The sequence below is a fragment of the Salmo trutta genome, chromosome 2 (genome assembly GCF_901001165.1).
Source record: "Salmo trutta chromosome 2, fSalTru1.1, whole genome shotgun sequence".
Lineage (NCBI taxonomy): Eukaryota > Metazoa > Chordata > Actinopteri > Salmoniformes > Salmonidae > Salmo > Salmo trutta.
In genome coordinates this window covers 42,080,749-42,104,243 of record NC_042958.1, presented here as the reverse complement: position 1 = coordinate 42,104,243, position 23,495 = coordinate 42,080,749, and the positions used below count along the sequence as shown (strand labels likewise).

General features: G+C 41.8%; 2 protein-coding genes across 3 annotated transcripts in view; one reads left to right on the top strand and one right to left on the bottom strand.

Moving 5' to 3' along the window:
- slx4ip (SLX4 interacting protein) overlaps nucleotides 1-12,657 on the bottom strand; it is a gene marked incomplete at its 3' end in the record, with an annotated part of 43,588 nt that extends 30,931 nt beyond the window's left edge. The window contains 1 exon segment of the mRNA XM_029702261.1: nucleotides 11,890-12,657. Coding sequence (XP_029558121.1) covers nucleotides 11,890-11,916 — 27 coding nt within the window.
- Nucleotides 11,721-21,981, top strand: mkks (MKKS centrosomal shuttling protein). 2 transcript variants are annotated; one of them, XM_029702249.1, is made up of 7 exons: nucleotides 11,721-11,960; nucleotides 13,163-13,994; nucleotides 14,178-14,382; nucleotides 14,585-14,772; nucleotides 15,344-15,454; nucleotides 19,395-19,678; nucleotides 21,418-21,981. In XM_029702249.1, the coding sequence occupies exons 2-7, from the start codon at nucleotides 13,197-13,199 to the stop codon at nucleotides 21,581-21,583; spliced, it is 1,752 nt and encodes a 583-aa protein (XP_029558109.1). In that variant the 5' UTR covers nucleotides 11,721-11,960; nucleotides 13,163-13,196; the 3' UTR covers nucleotides 21,584-21,981. The 2 variants fall into 2 exon arrangements, with proteins under 2 accessions (XP_029558109.1, XP_029558100.1); XM_029702240.1 differs by lacking the exon at nucleotides 11,721-11,960 and adding an exon at nucleotides 12,852-12,967.
- Nucleotides 21,982-23,495: the final 1,514 nt, after the last annotated feature.

Genomic DNA, 23,495 nt, shown 5'->3' with positions numbered 1-23,495 from the left:
GAAGCTTCTAAAGCCATGACATCATTTTCTGGAATTTTCCAAGCTGTTTAAAGGCACAGTCAACTTAGTATATGTAAACTTCTGACCCACTGGAATTGTGATGCAGTGAATTATAAGTGAAATAATCTGTCTGTAAACAATTGTTGGAAAAATCACTTGTGTCATGCAAAGTAGATGTCCTAACCGACTTGCCAAAACTATAGTTTGTTAACAAGAAATGTGTGGAGTGGTTGAAAAACTAGTTTTAATGACTCCAACCTAAGTGTACGTAAACTTCCGACTTCAACTGTACAGCTAATATCGGGCGATTCCGATGTGTTCACCGATATATCATGCATCCCTAATTATGATGTTACAGTCTCTACCCACTGGCAGAGTAACAGTATTATTATGATGTTAGTCTCTTCCCACTGACAGAGTAACAGTATTATTATGATGTTACAGTCTCTACACACTGGCAGAGTAACAGTATGATTCTGTTACAGTCTCTTCCCACTAGGAAGGAACATTTATTAAACCTCCCAGAAAGAGTATTCTATATGAACTGGTGAGAGAGTAATGAGGCTTTTCTGAACTGTGCGTATGCAGGCATGCATGTGAAACAGAAAGAAGGTGAACGCCACGTCTAGTCAATAGGGGCAACAGGGCATTAGGGAGGACGTGAGAGACCAGTGCAGACGTCCATTGTTGCTTATCCTTAAACTTTCAATAAATTAAACATAAACAAAAAGAAGGAGACAAGTGGGCTTTCCGGGCTTTCTTGCTCTGCACTTTAAACACACGCATCTGGTCTGCATTACTCCTGGAAATCATGAGAGAATGACCAGGGCTAGTTCAGGAGATTCCTCAGGCTCAGCCTCGCGCTGGTTAAACCAGCATGAATGCCCTAAGAGATATAAAGCAATACAATATACATGTAATGCTATAAAAAAAAAACCTAGAGTCAGTTTAAGCTAGAGATATCTGCTTCTCAATACACTGCATCTGCCTACGTCGGCCTTCCGTATCTACGGTGGAAGGTGGCAGAGCTATAGCAGTATTTGTCAGACCAGGATACATCTAGAAAAGCAGTGCTCACGAGAACTTCTGTAGCATCCGAACGGTTTGGTTTACAAAGTCATATGACCAGAAACATGGAAAAGATGAAACTCTCACGAACATGTTGGTTGTTTTGGGATACCATCCCCACAAGGCTCATCTGAAGATAACCCAGTACCAAGAGTGTAATCATTATTCCAAACAGAAATTTGAATTTCTATTGGACAAATTTAGGTAGGTCCCTCTACTGTTTTGTTCAGCTTGCTTCCATTTAAGAAACGTTTTACAAAATCGCCATAACAAATACAACCCAATTTGAAAAAAAGTGAACGGATGTATTTTAGTGCCCAAAACAAAAGTGGTTAAATATTGGTTAAAAAAAACTTGAAATATACTGATCTTTCTTATATCTCCCAGATATAGGACAGAAACTTAAAAACGTATTTTTTATTTATTTTTTGACTATATGTTTTGCCATGAATGAATATATTATTAAATGCATTATCTATGGGCTAATAGCAAAATTAACGGTTCATTTTATTTTAAAAAACATATATTTTTTTTATACCTACACGGGTCCTAAAATTCTAAATCAACTAACTAAATGATCCTTGGTATGACCTTCTATGGAAAAGGAACAGCAGACATTTGACAAAACCAGGGGGAAAGCTTCAAGTGGACAGACACTTTAAAAACAAGGCAATGAACAGCACTAGACCACCAGCCAAGGGCTTGCGATGGCGTTCACTTGAGTTATTGGAATCGCAGTTGGGCTCAAATTATGTAAATTGAGAGACAAGTCCCTAGAATTTAATTGAACAAGAACACATTGCTTACACACTTGACTTATGAAATCAACTAATTTATGGCTGCAGAGATGCCCTGTGGAAGTGAGGCAAGACTTCTCAAATGTATAGCAACAGCTCCCTCTAGTGGTAGTCTAAATGCCTGGTACTAACTGAAGAACACAGTGAACAAAACATGAATTATTACATCTTCCTAATATTGAGTTGGCGCAAGGACTCTAGAAGGTGTCGAAAGCTGTTGACTACAAACTGCGCGGTCTGCGGTTGTGAGGCCAGTTGGACATACTGCCAAGTTCTATAAAAACGATGGACGCGGCTTATGGTAGAGAAATTAACATTTCATTTTCCATACGCACAAAATGTTGTGCACAAATGAGTTTACATCCCTATTAGTGAGCATTTCTCCTTTGCCAAGACAATCCATCCACCTGACAGGTGTGGCATATCAAGATGAATAAACAGCATCATCATAACACAGGTGCACCTTGTGCTGGGGACAATAAAAGGCCACTCTAAAAGATGCAGTTGTGTCACACAACACAATGCTACAGATAACTCAGGTTTTGAGGAAGCATGCAATTGGCATGCTGACTGCAGGATTTTCCACCAGAGCTGTTTCCAGAGAATTTAATATTAATCTCTCTACCATAAGCCGCTTCCAATGTCATTTTAGAGAATTTGGCAGTATGTCCATGCGGCTTTACAACCGCAGAACATGTGTAACGCTAGCCCAGGACCTCCACATCCGGTTTCTTCACCTGCGGGATCATCTGAGACCAGCCACCCGGACAGCTGAAGAAACAGACGAGTATTTCTATAATAAAGCCCTTTTGTAGGGAAAAACTGGGCCTGGTTCCTCAGTGGGTATACCCTCCCACGCTCACCCATGGCTACGCCCCTGCCCAGTCATGTGAAATCCATAGATTAGGGCCTAATGAATTCATTTAAATTGACTGATTTCCTTATATGAACTGTAACTCAGTAAAATTGTTGCGTAATATAAATACATACACACAAAGAGAGAACCAAATAACTGATTAAAAAACACTATAGATAAAGGTGTAGTACAGAGTAACTATCGAGGGTAGCTAGCCAGCTACATTTTCTAACATAGTCTACAATGCGCCCACTGCTAGCTAGCTAACCCTACCAGCTAGCTGTATCATTTTTAGTCAATAAGATTTTTGCAACGTAAGCTTAACTTTCTGAACATTCGAGATGTGTAGGCCACTTGTGTAGCTAGCAGGACTGACTTTGTGTTAGCTAGCCAACGTTTAATTACTTCTGCGTTATGAACTAGACACGGACACGAATGATCCATTGGTAGCTTATTGTTACCAAGTATTGGTGCTAACCGTGTGTTATAGGATGCTAGCATGCTAGTTAGCTACGGCGTCATAGGACACGGTGCACTAGGTGGGTTTTCACGGAAGAATACTGTACCAAGTTATCTAGCGGAATAAACTAAGTTTGAGCCTATTCCTGGAAACATTGCACCACTGTAGTTAACAAATTTTAATTTCTAGTGGTAGCTAGAAAAGTTATATTTTAGCGTTTCAGTGTTTCAGTGAATTGTTAGTGAGGGAGGCCCTGCTCTCTCGCTTCCCCAGTTGTTTAGTTAATTTTCATGCCAATCTCCTTTGCATTAGCGTAGCCTCTCCTGTAGACTATCAACTATGTGTCGGTCTATCCCTGTTCTCTCCTCTCTGCACAGGCTATACAAACGCTTCACATCGCATGGCCGCTGCCACTCTAACCTGGTGGTCCCAGCGCACACGACCCACGTGGAGTTCCAGGTCTCCGGCAGCCTCTGGAAGTGCCGGTCTGCGGCCAACAAGGCAGAGTTCATCTCAGCCTATGCTACCCTCCAGTCCCTCGACTTCTTGGCGCTGACGGAAACATGGATTACCACAGAAAACACTGCTACTCCTACTGCTCTCTCCTCGTCCGACCACGTGTTCTCACACACCCCGAGAGCATCTGGTCAGCGGGGTGGTGGCACTGGAATCCTCATCTCTCCCAAGTGGACATTCTCTCTTTCTCACCTGACCCATCTGTCTATCTCCTCCTTTGAATTCCATGCTGTCACAATCACTAGCCCATTCAAGCTTAACATCCTTACCATTTATCGCCCTCCAGGTTCCCTTGGAGAGTTCCTACGTCTACCTTTGACTCATTTCTCTCTGCCTCCTTCTTTCCACTCCTCTCCTCTTTTGACCTCACCCTCTCACCGTCCCCCCCTACTCACAAGGCAGGCAATACGCTTGACCTCATCTTCACTAGATGCTGTTCTTCTACTAATCTCACTGCAACTCCCCTCCAAGTCACCGATCACCACTGTCGTGTCTTTGGGGTACCATTAAACTGAAGACATGTTTATCAATTAACTCCCTGTAATTATTATCACGCGATTAAAATGATTAATCGTTTAATTGTAATTACCTAGGAGATCGGGGCACCAAGGAAAATATTCAGATTACAAAGTTATAATTTTCCTAATATAACTTTCCTATATTATAACATTATATTCTATTATAGTATAGGCCGATTATATTCTGGTTTAAATGGTGTATTTTACCTCGCGTCCAGTCTCATTCCAAACGTCGTAAATTGTTGTATCTGCACGAATCCAGCCTTTACTAAAGTCATCCATACATCAATTGTCTTAAAATCATTTATTTACTAAACTAAGTAATTCACAGAAAGCATACAAACAGTAATTATCATCACAAAGAATTGGTAGAGTAATGTGCCCTAGCGGGCTAAACAGGCATGGCTGGTGTCTTGTTAAACAAAGGGTCATAAAGGGGCAGCTGAGAAGGCACACCAGAGTTGATAAATATTAACAATTGATATGCTAATCCTTTGCACATGAACGCTCACTCATTCGGGAACAATTGCAATCAATATATATATATTTACGCTCAGTGTGTCGTCGGGATCCTTGTTGGAGAGTTTTTGTCCTGTTGGAGAGCGTTCTCTCTCTCGGTTAGAATGGATCTTCCAAAGCGACATTCATTAATGTCGTTATAGAATGGATGTTTCGTCGGTCTTCGCGTTCAATGATATAATTTCTAGCTGCAGACTATGAATTAATATCAAAGACTTGTTCTTATTCTGTCGGTATCGGTAGTCTAAAAGTTAACCACGTGGTATAGTTCACATTCAGTAGAGGAATTGGATGGTCAAACCAATTGGCCAACTCGCAATGGAGTGGAGGCCTGGTCTAAAGAAAGTAAATCAGGGTGGGGTTTTATAGTGAACATAGAACAGGCTTGTCACATGACGCCTGGTCCTGTCTGTGTCCCTAGGGGCGTGCCGATGACTGAGTTAGAATTGTATTTCTGTACCAAGCTTATCACATTAACATCAGTACATAGCATCTCAATGTATTACAAATAGCTTTATCCTTATTAATACATTTTATACCACTATTTGGATGCAAGTCCCATAGATGAGGCTATTATATAAACAGTTTTATGGTAATATGGCTATATTGTCTCTTCTGAGTATCACAGAATTGTACCAAGCGGACCAGTTCGTAGCTGGATTCTTCACCAATCTTTTATACCTTCTCCAGAACATAAATGTTGTTCGGTTCCCCAATTCTGTGAGTTGGAAGAATTTCCTGTGTCTCTCTATGAAACCCCTCTGTGTCTCAACTGGGCCATGTGGCAAGAGATTCTCCTCTAGAATTTTACAACCCCTTCACACAGGGCCTGGGTGGGGTGAGGTAGGTTGAGGGATGGTGCAAGGGGGAGGGGGTCAACTGTCAATCTGCCTCTAACCCTAGGAAGCTCTTTGCCACCTTCTCCTCCCTCCTGAATCCTCCTCCCCCTCCGCAGATGACTTCGTCAACCATTTTGAAAAGAAGGTCGACGACATCCGATCCTCGTTTGTTAAGTCAAACGACACCGCTGGTCCTGCTCACATTGCCCTACCCTATGCTTTGACCTCTTTCTCCCCTCTCTCTCCAGATGAAATCTTGCGTCTTGTGACGGCCGGCCGCCCAACAACCTGCCCGCTTGACCCTATCCCCTCCTCTCTTCTCCAGACCATTTCCGGAGACCTTCTCCCTTACCTCACCTCACTCATCAACTCATCCTTGACCGCTGGCTACGTCCCTTCTGTCTTCAAGAGAGCGAGAGTTGCAGCCCTTCTCAAAAAACCTACACTCGATCCCTCCGATGTCAACAACTACAGACCAGTATCCCTTCTTTCTTTTCTCTCCAAAACTCTTGAACGTGCCGTCCTTGGCCAGCTCTCCTGCTATCTCTCTCAGAATGACCTTCTCGATCCAAATCAGTCAGGTTTCAAGGCTGGTCATTCAACTGAGACTGCTCTTCTCTGTGTCACGGAGGCTCTCCCCACTGCTAAAGCTAACTCTCTCTCCTCTGCTCTCATCCTTCTAGACCTATCTGCTGCCTTTGATACTGTGAACCATCAGATCCTCCTCTCCACCCTCTCCGAGTTGGGTATCTCCGGCGCGGCTCAACCTAGGATTGCGTCCTACCTGACAGGTCGCTCCTACCAGGTGGCGTGGCGAGAATCTGTCTCCGCACCACGTGCTCTCACCACTGGTGTCCCCCAAGGCTCAGTTCTAGGCCCTCTCCTATTCTCGCTATACACCAAGTCACTTGGCTCTGTCATATCCTCACATGGTCTCTCCTATCATTGCTACGCAGACGACACACAATTAATCTTCTCCTTTCCCCCTTCTGATAACCAGGTGGCGAATCGCATCTCTGCATGTCTGGCAGACATATCATTGTGGATGACGGATCACCACCTCAAGCTGAACCTCGGCAAGACGGAGCTGCTCTTCCTCCCGGGGAAGGACTGCCTTTTCCATGATCTCGCCATCACGGTGGACAACTCCATTGTGTCCTCCTCCCAGAGTGCTAAGAGCCTCGGCGTGACCCTGGACAACACCCTGTCATTCTCCGCTAACATCAAGGCGGTGACCCGATCCTGTAGGTTCAAGCTCTACAACATTCGCAGAGTACGACCCTGCCTTACACAGGAAGCGGCGCAGGTCCTAATCCAGGCACTTGTCATATCCCGTCTGGATTACTGCAACTCCCTGTTGGCAGGGCTCCCTGCCTGTGCCATTAAACCCCTACAACTCATCCAGAACGCCGCAGCCCGTCTGGTGTTCAACCTTCCCAAGTTCTCTCACGTCACCCCGCTCCTCCGCACACTCCACTGGCTTCCAGTTGAAGCTCGCATCTGCTACAAGACCATGGTGCTTGCCTACGGAGCTGTGAGGGGAACGGCACCTCCGTACCTTCAGGCTCTGATCAGGCCCTACACCCAAACAAGGGCGCTGCGTTCATCCACCTCTGGCCTGCTGGCCCCCCTACCTCTGCGGAAGCACAGTTCCCGCTCAGCCCAGTCAAAACTGTTCGCTGTCCTGGCACCCCAATGGTGGAACAAGCTCCCTCACGACGCCAGGACAGCGGAGTCAATCACCACCTTCGGTAGACACCTGAAACCCCACCTCTTTAAGGAATACCTGGGATAGGATATAGTAATCCTTCTAACCCCCCCCCCCCCAAAAAAAGGATAGAGATTTACGATTGTAAAGTGGTTGTTCCACTGGATATCACAAGGTGAATGCACCAATTTGTAAGTCGCTCTGGATAAGAGCGTCTGCTAAATGACGTAAATGTAAATGTAATTAAGGTCTACAGTAGCCTGAACAGCACCCTCTAGGGTAGCACCATGGTGTAGCCAGACACCAGCCTGTTTCTGTCCTCTTCAACACAAAACCAAGGAGGCTCATGATTCTCACCCACTTCCCATAGATTTAAACAGCAATTATCATGGCTTCCAGACGACGTCCCACAACCTATCAGAGCTCTTGCAGTACGAACCGACATCTTGTCCATCCAATCAAAAGGATCAGATAGTTAATCTAGTACTGAAAGCAGAAACTAAATCAGTATATTTCAGTTTAACCACAACATTTGTTCTATCTTTTCTGGAGGATTAAAACCTCTTACATCTAGACGTTCCGCTAGCGGAACACCTGCTCCAATATCCAATGATAGGCGTGGCGCAAATTACAAATTCCTCAAAAATCCAAAAACTTCAATTTTTCAAACATATGACTATTTTACACCATTTTAAAGACAAGACTCTCCTTTATCTAACCACACTGTCCGATTTCAAAAAGGCTTTACAGCGAAAGCAAAACATTAGATTATGTCAGCAGAGTACCCAGCCAGAAATAATCAGACACCCATTTTTCAAGCTAGCATATAATGTCACAAAAAACAAAACCACAGCTAAATGCAGCACTAACCTTTGATGATCTTCATCAGATGACACGCCTAGGACATTATGTTATACAATACATGCATGTTTTGTTCAATCAAGTTCATATTTATATCAAAAACCAGCTTTTTACATTAGCATGTGATGTTCAGAACTAGCATTCCCACCGAACACTTCCGGTGAATTTACTAAATTACTCACGATAAACATTCACAAAAAACATAACAATTATTTTAAGAATTATAGATACAGACCTCCTTTATGCACTCGCTATGTCCGATTTTAAAATAGCTTTTCGGTGAAAGCACATTTTGCAATATTCTGAGTAGATAGCCAGCCATCACGGCTAGCTATTTTGACACCCACCAAGTTTGGCACTCACCAAACACCGATTTACCATTAGAAAAGTTTGATTACCTTTCCTGTTCTTCGTCAGAATGCACTCCCAGGACTTCTACTTCAATAACAAATGTTGGTTTGGTTCAAAATAATCCATAGTCATATCCAAATAGCGGCGTTTTGTTCGTGCGTTCAAGACACTATCCAAGGGTGACGAAGGGTTACGCTCCCGACGCGTTTCGTGACAAAAAAATTCTAAATATTCCATTACCGTACTTCGAAGCATGTCAACCGCTGTTTAAAATAAATTTTTATGCTATTTTTCTCGTAAAAAAGCGATAATATTCCGACCGGGAGTCGTTTTCGTTCAAAGACGAAAGAATAAAAACATGGGGTCGCCTCGTGCACGCGCCTCCAGTCTCTGTTCTCTGATCGACCACTATCTAAATGCGCTAATGTTTTTCAGCCATGGCCTGCAAAGCCACCATTCAGCTTTTTGCCGCCTTCTGAGAGCCCATGGGAGCCGTAGGAAGTGTCACGTTACAGCAGAGATCCCCTGTTTTGGATAGAGATGATCAAGAAGGCCAAGAAATGGTCAGAGAGGGCGCTTCCTGTTTGGAATCTTCTCAGGTTTTGGCCTGCCAAATGAGTTCTGTTATACTCACAGACACCATTCAAACAGTTTTAGAAACGTTGTTTCTATCCAAAGCTAATAATTATATGCATATTCTAGTTTCTGGGCAGGAGTAATAATCAGATTAAATCGGTTACGTTTTTTATCCGGCCGTGAAAATACTGCCCCCTATCCATAACAGGTTAAAACTGAAATTGTAACCAGTTCTGTATGGCTTGTTTAAGAAAGGGCGATACTTTAAACAAAATTCAATTTTCAATGATTGGGAAATGAGAAGATGTAATCTGTATGAAGGCAAAAGGGCAATGTTTGAACAATGAGCCTTTCTTAATCTACTGGAGAACCATTTTGTGTTTAAGTATAATTTATGTATGAGTGAAGCTTTTAGTGAGAGTTTTAAAGCTTTAATATTTAATAATTTTTGCCCCCCAAATATTAATTATATCAATAGGCACATTTAATTTTGTCTGGTTTAGCATTCCAAATAAAATGGTATATTTTTTGCTCATATGAATTAAAAAAACGAGTCGTCTGGAGTAGGCAGTGCCAATAGTAAGTAAACTGTGATAGGACCAAAGAGTTAATCAATGTGATTTTTCCTCTCCATGGTTGCAGAATCTTGTCTATTTTTGCTTACTTTCTAATGAAATTGTGGTAAGTTCATTTATATTCTTTGAGATGTAAATACCGAGTACGTCTCCTTCACCATCCGCCCATTTTATTGGTAAACTACAAGGTAGTGTAAACACTGTATTTTTTAGCTATTCAATACGTAATATGGTACACTTGTCATAATTAGGTTTTAATTCAGAGAGGCTAGAAAAGTGATCAAGATCTTCAATGAGGCTGTGCAGGGATCCAGATTGCGGACTAGAGTCATCGGCATACATTGACGCTTTTGTTTTTAAATCGCCTGGATTTCTAACCCCTTGATGTTCTTGTTGGATATAATTTTAATAGCTAGCATTTCAATGGCCATAATAAATAGCTTACCATTTACATACTTAGCTAATGCAGCTAATTTAGCCTACTCAACAACCTGACAGAGAGGAATGCTATTTACTCTAGCTAGCTGGCTAAGACTATCGAACACTGCAACTCAAGGTAAGCTTTCGGCTTTATTCATTTATTCCCACCAGGGCCCGCCCGTGGGAGCTTCAAGATTCTCGTGTCCACATCACTAAGAATGTATCATGGTCCAAACACCAACAGTTGTAAGGAAGGCAAGACCACACCTCTTCCCCCTCAGGAGGCTGAGAAGATTTGGCATGGGCCCTCAGATCCTAAAAAAGTTCTACCACTGCACCATCGAGAGCATCTTGACTGGCTGCATCACCGCTTGGTATGGCAACTGCTTGACATCCGACCGCAATGCTCTACAGAGGGTAGTGTGTACGGCCCAGTACATCAACGGGGACGAGCTCTCTGCCATCCAGGACCTCTATACCAGGCGATGTCAAAGGAAGGGCCAAAAAAATGTGTTAAAGACTCCAGCCACAGACTGTTCTCTCTGCAACCGCACAACAAGCGGTACCAATGCACCAAGTCTGGAACCAACAGGACCCTGAACAGCTTCTACCCCCATGCCATAAGACTGATAAACAAGACTGCTAAATAGTTAATCAAATGGCTACCCGGACTATCTGCATTGACACATTTTTTGCACTAACTCACAAAGTTCTTTGCACATACGCTGCTGCTACAGTCTATTATCTATCCTGTTGCCTGGTCACGTTACCTCTACCTATATGTACATTTCTACCTTGTACCCCTTCACATCGACTGTATATAACCATGTTATTTTCTACTCGTTATTCACTGTGTATTTATTCCTTGTGTCAGCATTTCATTTTTTTTTTTTTTATCTTATCTTTAACTCTGCATTGTTAGAAAATAACCCGTAAGTAAGCATTTCACTGTTAGTCTACATCCGTTGTCTACAAAGCATGTGACAAATACAATTTTACTTGATTTGTTGTTCACCTTAGTCCACAAGCGAAGGGAAAGGTGAGAGTAGGAAAGCGCGTAGATGTCAGAAGGAATTATACATCGAGCATTAGTGATGAGGCTATTAAAAGTGAACTGTGTATTCAGGTGATCAGGGGTGTATTCATTCCGCCAATTCTGTTGAAAAACGTTTCCTAAACGGAAGCAAACGCAATGAAATGGGGAGGGACCTACATGAATTTGTCCAATAGAAACTCTTGTTTAAGTTGCAAAAAGGTATGTTTTTGCAACTGTTTGGACTAATGATTACACCCGAGATCAGCTAGATGCAGGCAAGAGTGCGCAAGGTGGTATTGAATGTGTCACTGTCTGCCACCTTGATTACTCCAACTTGTCTCTCGACCTGTACACCTACATTATAAACTTTAATTCATAGGCTAGGTTGTAGCAACCTTGTGATGCGTATAGGGCAAATTCAAGTATCATGTAGTAGCCTAAACCTATCACTGTTACATTGAACTGGGTGAATGGAATTTGAATGACAGTCATCCAATATGCTCTGACAGAAATAAAGCCATACTAATTTAAAAAAATGAATGGTCCTCCCTAATCTTGAACGGCTCAAACCGCCATTGCTTATGCTTAGTAGTTGCCAAAGTTCTGGAGCATGTCTTTTACCATTTTAAAATTTCAACTTCAATGTAGGGATGTCCCAAAGATCCCGGATTACAAGGACCACATCCAATCATCGAATGCGTCAAACATTACAGAATAAACTTGTTTATCAGTTACCTGAAGACAGAGCAATAACAGTCAGATGAAAAAAAACAACGTCTTTCCACTTACCTTGACAACAACCTTGTGAGGAGCCATTCTTGTTGAGTCTACTAGTAGTAACTACGACCGGAAACAAACACGTAACGTTAATGTTCTTTAGATTTGCCCACACCATAACCTTTCATAAACATCACAATGATTTATATGACCTGATGGGGAACCACGAAGTAACCTAACTGTGGTTTTTGCTTGAGTCACAATAGCTAGCATACACTAGATATCCAGCTATGGAACAACGGATAGTAATTGCAATACTTATTTTACCAGACTACTGTAGATGTTACCGTTGCGTTTGGGGCAGCAAGTATTGTAGCTAATGTTAGCTACAAAACGTTTCTCGTTGAACAAGAACATGACGTAAAAGCTAAGCAGCTAAACGAGTTAACGTTAGGTAGCTTGTAAGCCGTGTTTGTTGTATTTACCGTAGCTAAGCAAGCAAGAAACCGACTGTTATGCAATCATCTGACTTCAGGACGAACTGTAACGTTAGCTAACTACGTTTAATTAATAGCTGCATACCAACTTATTTTCCACTAGTTACCACAGCCACAAAGTTAAAATGGGGCTTTATCGTTAAAAACACATTAAAACAAAGGTTATGGTTAACATTGTAGATACGTTTCAGGTTAGGGTTAGTTTTAAAATCAGATTTAAAAAATATGAATTCTAGAAATAGGCTGGTTTTAGACCTAATTTATGACTTTGTGGCTGTGGTAACTAATAACGACCATTTTCCGCCGAATGTTTTTGAAAATGTATCACGTGACTTTTAGGACCCCGTAGCGGGTCTTTGTTGTCATGGAAATGGTTTGGCTGGCCAACAGAAGCCTTTGTTTCTCATCAAATAACCTCCAGGAAAATACACATTTCACCATATACAACGAATAGAATAATTAATATACTATCATAATACACATTTCACCGTGTATAGGTACAATAATTTCTGAGTAATCGGATTTAATCAACGTAATATATTATATTGTAATCAGGTATTTTTCAATATACCTAAAACTAACAGCTATCAGATTTTCGACCACAGAACAATCAAATACAGTAGCGTACTGTTGCTGTTTCGCAGCTCTAAAATGTGAGTTAAACGTGTTTAAAGACAGAAAAAAAATCCAGGGGTATATTTAGCAATACCAAAGGGTGTACTAAACATTTGTAATCGAGCAAAATCACATCCGAATTTATCAGAGAATGTGTGATATGATAGTATGTAGCTAACACTGGCTAGCCATGCAACATTTAATTTGGACGGCTTCTCGTCTTGTGTCTTCAGCTCCAATGATTTGCGCATGAAAGAATAAGTAACTATGTCTCGAGTTACCAAGAAAGCGTCATCTGTCTGTACAGACAGCCCACTGAGCATGAGTGAAGTCTGTCAGAAGATGACACTGATGAGGCAGATCCTCACCTCTTGTTTCGGACCCAATGGCAGACTGAAGCAAGTCCATAACAACGTTGGTGGACACGTCTTGACCACCTCCACCTCTACATCCCTACTTCAAGCTGTTTCCTCATCGGAGCCGTTACTCAAACTTATAACTGCCTCCATCCTAAACCACCTGTCTCGGTTCAGTGACTGTGGTCTGTACACTGGCATCCTCTGTTTTTCCCTCATTGACCATGTTCAGAAGTCAGGCTTGAGACCAAGTGTTGCGATCAAAATCAACAAACAACTTTTGGAGGTTTGCACCAGTTTCCTCAACCAGGAGGACTGTGGCTGTAAAGTGAATGTCGATTTCAACAGCTGCCAGAGCTTGGTGACACTAGCCAGGAGTGTCATCTCTAGCAAACCTGCCTGTGTGTTGACTGAGGGTGAACAACAGCATATCAGCACGTTGGCTGTCCATGCCTTTCTACTGACTGTCCCCTGTGGTGACACCCTGAGCTCCCCAGTCCGTCTTGGTAGGACTGTGACTGTCTCCATCGAGGGACAGTTTGTGCTAGATTCTACAGTGTTTCCAGGTTTGCTGGTGAATGTCCCAGACATGCAGCTTCACCCCACAGACTCAGAGAGAATCAGACGGGGGCCCGGTCCCTTCCGACTGGCCCTGTTCACGGTGTCTCTCTCAGGGGATCTATCTGAGTTCGGAGAGGGCTTCCTGGAGGTAATGGTATACCTAACGTTTGCCACTAAATGCAATATTTTAGTAACCCCAAACATAAATGTACATATTGTCAAGGTTTTTATTCAAAAACTCGTTTTAACTTTTGTCAATGCAATATCCATGTATTTCAAAGTCTTTTGACTGCCATGTGGGTGTTTATTATTAAACATTTGATCTTGAAAGGTGAACTGTGGAGCCCCTGACCCAGAAGACCTAATCCTGAATCAGTTACTGAAGCTGGGAGAGCAGGCAGTTACAGACCAGGTGGAGGTGTTTATGTGTCAGAGAGTAATACACCCTGTACTGCAGCATTACCTCCGGAGGCACGGGCTCTTGGTCGTAGAGAGACTCGGCATTGCACTCATTCAGCCCATTGTTCAAATGACAGGTAAATGTAATATACTGTAGTTATCAGTAATGCTTTACCCAGCATAGATATTAGTATTTTGTAGTAGGTAGGTTAGTGCTGAGAATAAAATACATTTAGGGGCCTACTTTCTATTTTGTTATAATACATGGGTTTTTATATATAAATATAAATCCTACTAGATTCGAGAAAGCATTGGTTTTCATATCTCCCACTGTTCCAGGTGCTCAAGCAGTGGCATTGTACCAGACCCCTATCCCTCCTGAGGCCTATGGCCAGGTGAAAGGCTGCTTTGTCAGGACTGTTGGATCCAGAAAGATGCTGCATCTCCTTCCACCTCGGGAACCAGTACCAGCTGTCTGCACTATGGTCCTCTGCCACAGGAACGACACCATGCTCAATGAACTGAAGGTAGACTAGACTGAGCCTATTGTGTTCTATGTGTGAAGTAAGCTCACTCCACAGCTAGCTTGAAATGTTGCCAATGTTGGTGTGATAGAATTGGAGGCGTGCTGACCCTGGTTTAAGCCCATTCAGAGGCTTGTTCAGGAAGGCAACGCTAAGGTAGCACCCTTTACATATGATCAATAAACTGAGGTAGGAACACTGACACCCTTTACATATGCTCAATGAACTGTAGGTAGACACACTGACACCCTTTACATATGCTCAATAACTGTAGGTAGACACACTGACACCCTTTACATATGCTCAATGAACTGAAGGTAGGAACACTGACACCCTTTACATATGCTCAATAAACTGAAGGTAGGAACACTGACACCCTTTGCATATGCTCAAATAGTCAAATAATAACAGTCTACCTATACTCCGAATGTAATCCAGGCCTGTCTTAGAAGTGTAATCTAGTTCCTCTCATTGTTTAGATCATGTTAGAATCTTGCTAAATGTTTTTCTTGGAGGCAATGATTTTTGTATTGATCTGTTGTTATTCTGTGTCTCTGTGGTTGTGATGTTCCAGGCTGCGTGTCAGAGGGCAGAGCATGTGTTGAGGCTGACCCTGAGAGACCCAGTAGGTCTGCTGGGAGGAGGATGCACTGAGACACACATGGCAGCCTATGTCAGTAACAAGGTCTGTACAGTGGTTGCTCCTGTAAAAGTTGAGTCATGCTGCAGCATTCTGTGGCACGTTATTTAATTGTCAGCCATGTCTTACGTTAATGCAAGTTAGTGCTAGTTTGACCACCAGAGGGCAACTTTGAGAAGCATTTGATAGTCTCCCATATTGGCATTACTAGAGAATTTAAAAGCTTTTTTATAATAACGTAGTACATGGGATTGATTTTAAGAAATGTGGCTTAATTAATTTGATTAATATTATGGTGTTTCTATTCCGAGAAAAACGAAACCCTCAGGGTTTCCGTTAGGATGGAATGGAAAATATTGCGCTGTACAACGTGACGGTCGGGAGTAGGCTACAGCATAAGAGGATTGTAAATTAATATCTAAGGGGCATAACATTTCCACACCCTAATTGTAGTGTAGCCAATACTAATTTTGCCTATGGTAGGCCTACAGCATATCTACAAATATTTTTTTTTATGATGTGACCCTCCGCCAATAATTACATTTAGAGGATTGGAGGTTTCTAAATTAATACCTAAGGGGCATTTTCCGTTAGATATTCTCAGATATTCTCACAGATCCTAAGGGGCTTTTATATAATTATAAATGAATTAATAATAATAATCGCTTGGTTAATTAAAAAGTAACACTATTTTGGAGATTATTTCGTTTTTCTTTTAAACGACAGTGAGTGATTGTAATCTGAGTACAGGCCAGAATAATATTTATAAAGGCCAAAATATAGCCATGCTAATAGCCATAATGATGCTGTACAACGTGACCATGTGTGTTTGAAAGAGTATTTTCCAGTAAGCAACAATTTGTTTGCCATCATTAGACAGCTTTGTTCCAATATTTCTGTAATTCAGTGATATTTATTCCCGTAGTAATTTGTTATGGATCCATAACTAAATCAACATCTGCATTTTGAAAGAGTATTTTTATCATTATTTTATTAACGAAAGCATAAAGGTGCTGATGAAGAAATACAGTACTGTACAGTATATGCTTTTACATTTGGATAATAAAGCATTTAAAGCATTTTGCAGATATAAGCCACCTGCATTTGTTTATTAGGCTACTGTGCAGTCTTAAAAGTAAACATAGCCTACAATACATACTGTAGTAAACATGGGAAAGTGCCTAATTCCTTACATAAGGGAGAGCAGGCCATGTCCAGACTTTCTCGGTGACCTCAAGTACCTTCAATAATGGCTGTACTAGAGAATGCGGGCACGTGGGAGACCGGGGTTCAATTCCCCGACGGGTAGGAAGGAGTCCTTGTAAATAAGAATTTGTTCTCAACTGGATGTGCTATTTCATAGTTTTGATGTCTTCACTATTATTCTGCAATGTAGAAATGTAAAAATAAAGAAAAATCCTGGAATGAGTAGGTGTGTCCAAACTGGTACTTGCTTAATTCATTTGATTAATATTATGGTGTTTCTATTCCATGAAAAACAAAAAACCCTCTGGGTTTCCGTTAGGATGGAACGGAAAATATGGCGCTGTACAACGTGACGGTCGGCAGTACAGTACTGGCTATTTAGCTAAAGAATCCCAATGTCGTGCCGGCAGGGCACGTGGGAGACCGGGGTTCAATTCCCCGACGGGAAGGAAGGAGTAGACTGTCCTTGTAAATTAGGTAGTTGTTGTGAAATTGTTAGGTTACTTGTTAGATATTACTGCATGGTCGGAACTAGAAGCACAAGCATTTTGCTACACTCACATTAACATCTGCTAACCACGTGTATGTGACAAATAAAATTTGATTTGATTTCTGATTTGATTAGGACTCCAGTCTACCATAACACTACACTGTACCTAACAGTCTACGTCAGTAACAAGGTCTGTAGGACACCAGTCTACCATAACACTATACTGTACCTAACAGCCTACGTCAGTAACAAGGTCTGTAGGACACCAGTCTACCATAACACTACACTGTACCTAACAGTCTACGTCAGTAACAAGGTCTGTAGGACACCAGTCTACCATAACACTATACTGTACCTAACAGCCTACGTCAGTAACAAGGTCTGTAGGACACCAGTCTACCATAACACTACACTACCTAACCGTCTACGTCAGTAACAAGGTCTGTAGGACACCAGTCTACCATAACACTACACTGTACCTAACAGTCTACGTCAGTAACAAGGTCTGTAGGACACCAGTCTACAATTACACTATACTGTACCTAACAGTCTACGTCAGTAACCAGGTCTGTAGGACGCCGGTCTTCCATCTTATAGCTTGGCACGTGTGACACATAAGCCTTTATAAATACATCAGTGTTATTAACACCCTAAGGTCGATTTCCCCCGTGGAAATAATAATAAATAATAATAAAATAAATAAAAGAATCCCCATAAAAATATGTCAATTTAACTTGGAGATATCTGGGGTTTTTCTCAATCCAATGTCGGCCTTCCTCTTCTGCACAGGAAGGTGGCAGAGCTACAGCAGTGTTTGTCAGACCGTGAAAAGTCCCGAAAATCGGCCTTCTCACAAAATAGTATGTAGTGTCCAAACGGTTTGGCCTACAAAACTATTATGACCCCTCTGTGGAAAAGATGAGACTCTCTGTAGTGTCCGAACAGTTTGGCCTACACACTAATATGTGTGAAGATGGGACTCTCACGAGCACGTATATGTCGGTTGTTTTTATCTAGGACGCCCACAGGCCTCGTCAGAAGGTCCAGTTCATTCTGAAAGTATTCAGACCCCTTGACTTTTTTCCACATTTTGTTACTTTACAGCCTTATTCTAAAATGGATTAAATACATGTTTTTCCTCATCAATCGCAGACAATACCCCATAATGACACAATACCCCATAATGACACAATACCCCATAATGACACAATACCCCATAATGACACAATACCCCATAATGACTCAATACCCCGTAATGACACAATACCCCGTAATGACTCGATACCCCGTAATGACTCGATACCCCGTAATGGCACAATACCCCGTAATGACTCGATACCCCGTAATGACTCGATACCCCGTAATGACTCGATACCCCGTAATGACTCGATACCCCGTAATGACACGATACCCCATAATGACACAATACCCCATAATGACTCAATACCCCGTAATGACACAATACCCCGTAATGACTCGATACCCCGTAATGACTCGATACCCCGTAATGGCACAATACCCCGTAATGACTCGATACCCCGTAATGACTCGATACCCCGTAATGACTCGATACCCCGTAATGACTCGATACCCCATAATGACTCAATACCCCATAATGACAAAAGAAAAAACAGCTTTTGAGAAAATAAATGGTTCCTAATCTTTCTTATATTTATCAGGATAGACGCTAAAGAACAAACTTCCTTTACATTTTTTGGAGGGGGGACTATCTGTTGTTCCATGTGGTGAATCTGTTATTCAATGCGTTTGTATGGGCTAATAGCAGTAAGGCCAAATACACATTTTTCATCAAATAATTGTAAAAAAAAAAAAAAAAAATTGTGGAATACTTCAAGGGGTTTTTAAAATCCAAAATGAACTAGCTAATTGATCCATGGTATGACCTTCTTAAAACAATTCCATATAGCCTAGTACAGCCCCCCCAGCTTAGACTCTGATGGATTAAGCACTAATAACACAATAACAGTTATTACTGTTAACCAATAAGGTTTATATCATTGTTATTACATACTGCTCAATAACACTGATCCAGAAATACTCATTTATGACTGATTTCATGTGGTCCTATGTGGCTCAATTGGTAGAGCATGGCGCTTACAACGTCAAGGGTTCGATTCCCGCTGTGGCTACCCACTGAAAAATACATTCACAAACGATTAAGTCGCTTTGGATAAAAGGGTCTGGTAAATGGCGTATATAGTTATATTATTATATTATATTTGCTGATTTTAAATGATTGAAATCTAATGTTATCTAATCCCGTCACAGGGCACTACTGAAGCAGCGGAGGCAGCGTTATCCCTGGGAGTCTCCCAGTCTCATTACCTACTGGGACTGAATGGATTCTGCTCCTCCCTGGAGACCGTAGCGCTGGCCCTGGAGCACGATGGAGGAACCAGCCTCGTAGACCTCACCTACGCCCACCACTGGCCTGTGCCTCAGGGAGAGGGACTCCAGCAGGGTGATGAAGGTGAGGTTCCAGCCACCTGTGGCTGTGGCCTGGTGGAGAGGAGCTCCAGGCCTGGGCTGGAGTGGACCCCCCTCAACACCAGGTACCCACCATAGATTCATGAATATGTTGATGTTGGACGTTGTATGTGATGTATGTTATTGGATGTGATGTATGTTTTTGGATGTGATGTATGTTAGTGTATGTTGTTATCTGTGATGTATGTTATTGTATGTGATGTATGTTGTGTGTGATGTGTGTTATGTTGTTGTATGTTAATGTATGTGATGTATTTTAATGTATGTTGTTGTCTGTGATGTGTGTTATTGTATGTGATGCATGTTATTGGATGTGATGTATGTTATTGGATGTGATGTGTGTTATTGGATGTGATGTATTTTATTGGATGTGATGTGTGTTATTGGATGTGATGTGTGTTATTGGATGTTATTGTATGTGATGCATGTTATTGTATGGGATGTCTGTTATTGGATGTGACGTATGTGATGTTGTCACGACTTCCACCGAAGTCGTTTCCTCTCCTTGTTCAGGCGGCGTCACCGGTCTTCTAGCCATTGTCGATCCACTTTTAATTTTCTATTTGTTTTGTCTTGTTTTCCTACACACCTGGTTTCCATTTCCCTCATTAATTGTCGTGTATTTAACCCTCTGTTCCCCCCATGTCTTTGTGTGGGATTGTTTGTTGTAAGTGCTTGTGCACTTGTTTACTGGTGTGCGTCGGGTTTTTTGTACCCATATTCTGTTGTATTTTTATGCCGTTGGTTTTTGGATTAAGCTGCTCCGGCTACTACCTAGTTCTGCTTTCCCGCGTCTGACTTCCCTGCCACCAGTTACGCACCCCTTTACAGATGTATGTTATTGTATGTGATGTATGTTGTTGTTTGTGATGTGTGTTATGTTATTGTATGTTGTTTTCATCCCTTTTAGATTTGTGTGTATAAGGTAGTTGTTGTGAAATTGTTAAAATACTTGTTAGATATTTCTGCACTGTTGGAACTAGAAGCACAAGCTTTTCGCTACACTTGCATTAACATCTGCTAACCATGTGTATGTGACCAATAAGATTGGATTTGATTTATTGTGTGTTGTCTGTGATGTGTGCTGTTGTATGTGATGTATGTTGTGTGTGATGTGTGTTATGTTGTTGTATGTTAATGTATGTGATGCATTTTAATGTGTGTTGTTGTATGTTATTGTATGTGACGTGTGTTGTATGTGATGTATGTTAATGTACGTTGTCTGTGATGTGTGTTGTTGTATGTGATGTATGTTGTTGTCTGTGATGTGTGTTGTTGTGTATGTTGTTGTCTGTGGTGTGTTGTTATGTTGTTGTCTGTGATGTGTGGTGTATGTTATTGTATGTGATGTATGTTGTTGTTCAAATCAAGCTTTATTTGTCACATGCGCCGAATACAACAAGTGTAGACAAGCTCCCTCACGACGCCAGGACAGCGGAGTCAATCACCACCTTCCGGAGACCCATGAAACCCCACCTCTTTAAGGAATACCTGAGATAGGATAAAGTAATCCTTCTAACCCCCCCCCCTTAAAAGATTTAGATGCACTATTGTAAAGTGGTTGTTCCACTGGATATCATAAGGTGAATGCACCAATTTGTAAGTCGCTCTGGATAAGAGCGTCTGCTAAATGACTTAAATGTAAATGTAGACTTTACCGTGAAATGCAGTTGGATGTTTTTGTATGTGATGTATGTTGTTGTATGTTATTATATGGGATGTATGTTGTATGTTGTTGTATTTTATTGTATGTGGAAGAGGATGTGTATATGTCCTCTGAATAAACAAGCTTTACGTTCACCAGGTACCCTTTACGTCATGCCCCCCTGGTTGTGGGTAAGGACACTACCCCTACCCCTCAGCTCAGGGTACTGGACTCCTTCACAGCCAAACTCAATGCTCTGCAGGTTGCCGTGGAAATGGCTAATCTGGTACTGGACATTGGATACATCATCCAAGATGTCAACTGACACCAACCTCTCTCTCTCAATTCAAAGGGGCTTTATTGGCATGGAATGTGTTTACATTGAAATAAACTGTAAACAAAACAATGACAATCAGCTTTTAACAGTTAACATTAGACACAAAACTTTCAAGAGAATGCCAACATTTAAAATATATTACTAGCGGTTAAAAAATCTAGTATAACATTTAAAATGTTACATAAGCTAGGTGTTGTGACAATGTGCAAATAGTAGACTGTACGAATGACAGCGGTGGGAATGAATAGGCAGATTGATATAGGTTTTATTACATTGTTGTTTCTGACCCACTGGTTGACATTTTCGTGTGGCTGCAGGTCACACATCTTGCTACTGTGATTGCACACTGCGATATTTCGCCTAGCAGATACAGGAGTTTGTCAAAATTATATGTGTTCGATTTCTTTGTGGGTTTGTGTAATTTGAGGGAAATATGTGTCTCTAATATGGTCGTACATTTGGCAGGAGGTTAGGAAGTGCAGATCAGTTTCCACCTCATTTTGTGGGCGGTGGGCACATCTTCTCTTGAGAGCCAGGTCTGCCTACGGCGGCCTTTCTAAATAGCAAGGCTATGCTCACTGAGTCTGTACATAGTCGAAGCTTTTAATTTTGGGTCAGTCACAGTGGTCAGGTATTCTGCCACTGTGTACTCTCTGTTTAGGGCCAAATAGCATTCTAGTTTGCTCTGTTTTTTTGAAAATTCTTTCAAGTGTGTCAAGTAATTATCTTTTTGTTTTTCTTAAAATTTGGTTGGTTCTAATTGTGTTGCTGTCCTGGGGCTCTGTGAGGTCTGTTAGTGTTTGTGAACAGAGCCGCAGGACCAGCTGTTCTCTAGGTTAATCTCCTTGCAGATGAGGGCTTTGTGCAATGTTTGGTCATCGCTTTCCTTTAGGTGGTTGTGGAATTTAATGACTCTTTTCTGGATTTTGATCCCTAGTGGGTACAGTAGGGGGAAAAAGTATTTGATCCCCTGCTGATTTTGTACGTTTGCCCACTGACAAAGAAATGATCAGTCTATAATTTTAATGGTAGGTTTATTTGAACAGTGAGAGACAGAATAACAACAAAAAAATCCAGAAAAACGCATGTCAAAAATGTTATAAATTGATTTGCATTTTAATGAGGGAAATAAGTATTTGACCCCCTCTCAATCAGAAAGATTTCTGGCTCCCAGGTGTCTTTTATACAGGTAACGAGCTGAGATTAGGAGCACACTCTTAAAGGGAGTGCTCCTAATCTCAGTTTGTTACCTGTATAAAAGACACCTGTCCACAGAAGCAATCAATCAATCAGATTCCAAACTCTCCACCATGGCCAAGACCAAAGAGCTCTCCAAGGATGTCAGGGACAAGATTGTAGACCTACACAAGGCTGGAATGGGCTACAAGACCATCGCCAAGCAGCTTGGTGAGAAGGTGACAACATTTGGTGCGATTATTCGCAAATGGAAGAAACACAAAAGAACTGTCAATCTCCCTCGGCCTGGTGCTCCATGCAAGATCTCACCTCGTGGAGTTGCAATGATCATGAGAACGGTGTGGAATCAGCCCAGAACTACATGGGAGGATCTTGTCAATGATCTCAAGGTAGCTGGGACCATAGTCACCAAGAAAACAATTGGCAACACACTACGCCGTGAAGGACTGAAATCCTGCAGCGCCCGCAAGGTCCCCCTGCTCAAGAAAGCACATACACATGCCCGTCTGAAGTTTGCCAATGAACATCTGAATGATTCAGAGGACAACTGGGTGAAAGTGTTGTGATCAGATGAGACCAAAATGGAGCTCTTTGACATCAACTCAACTCGCCGTGTTTGGAGGAGGAGCAATGTTGCCTATGACCCCAAGAACACCATCCCCACCGTCAAACATGGAGGTGGAAACATTATGCTTTGGGGGTG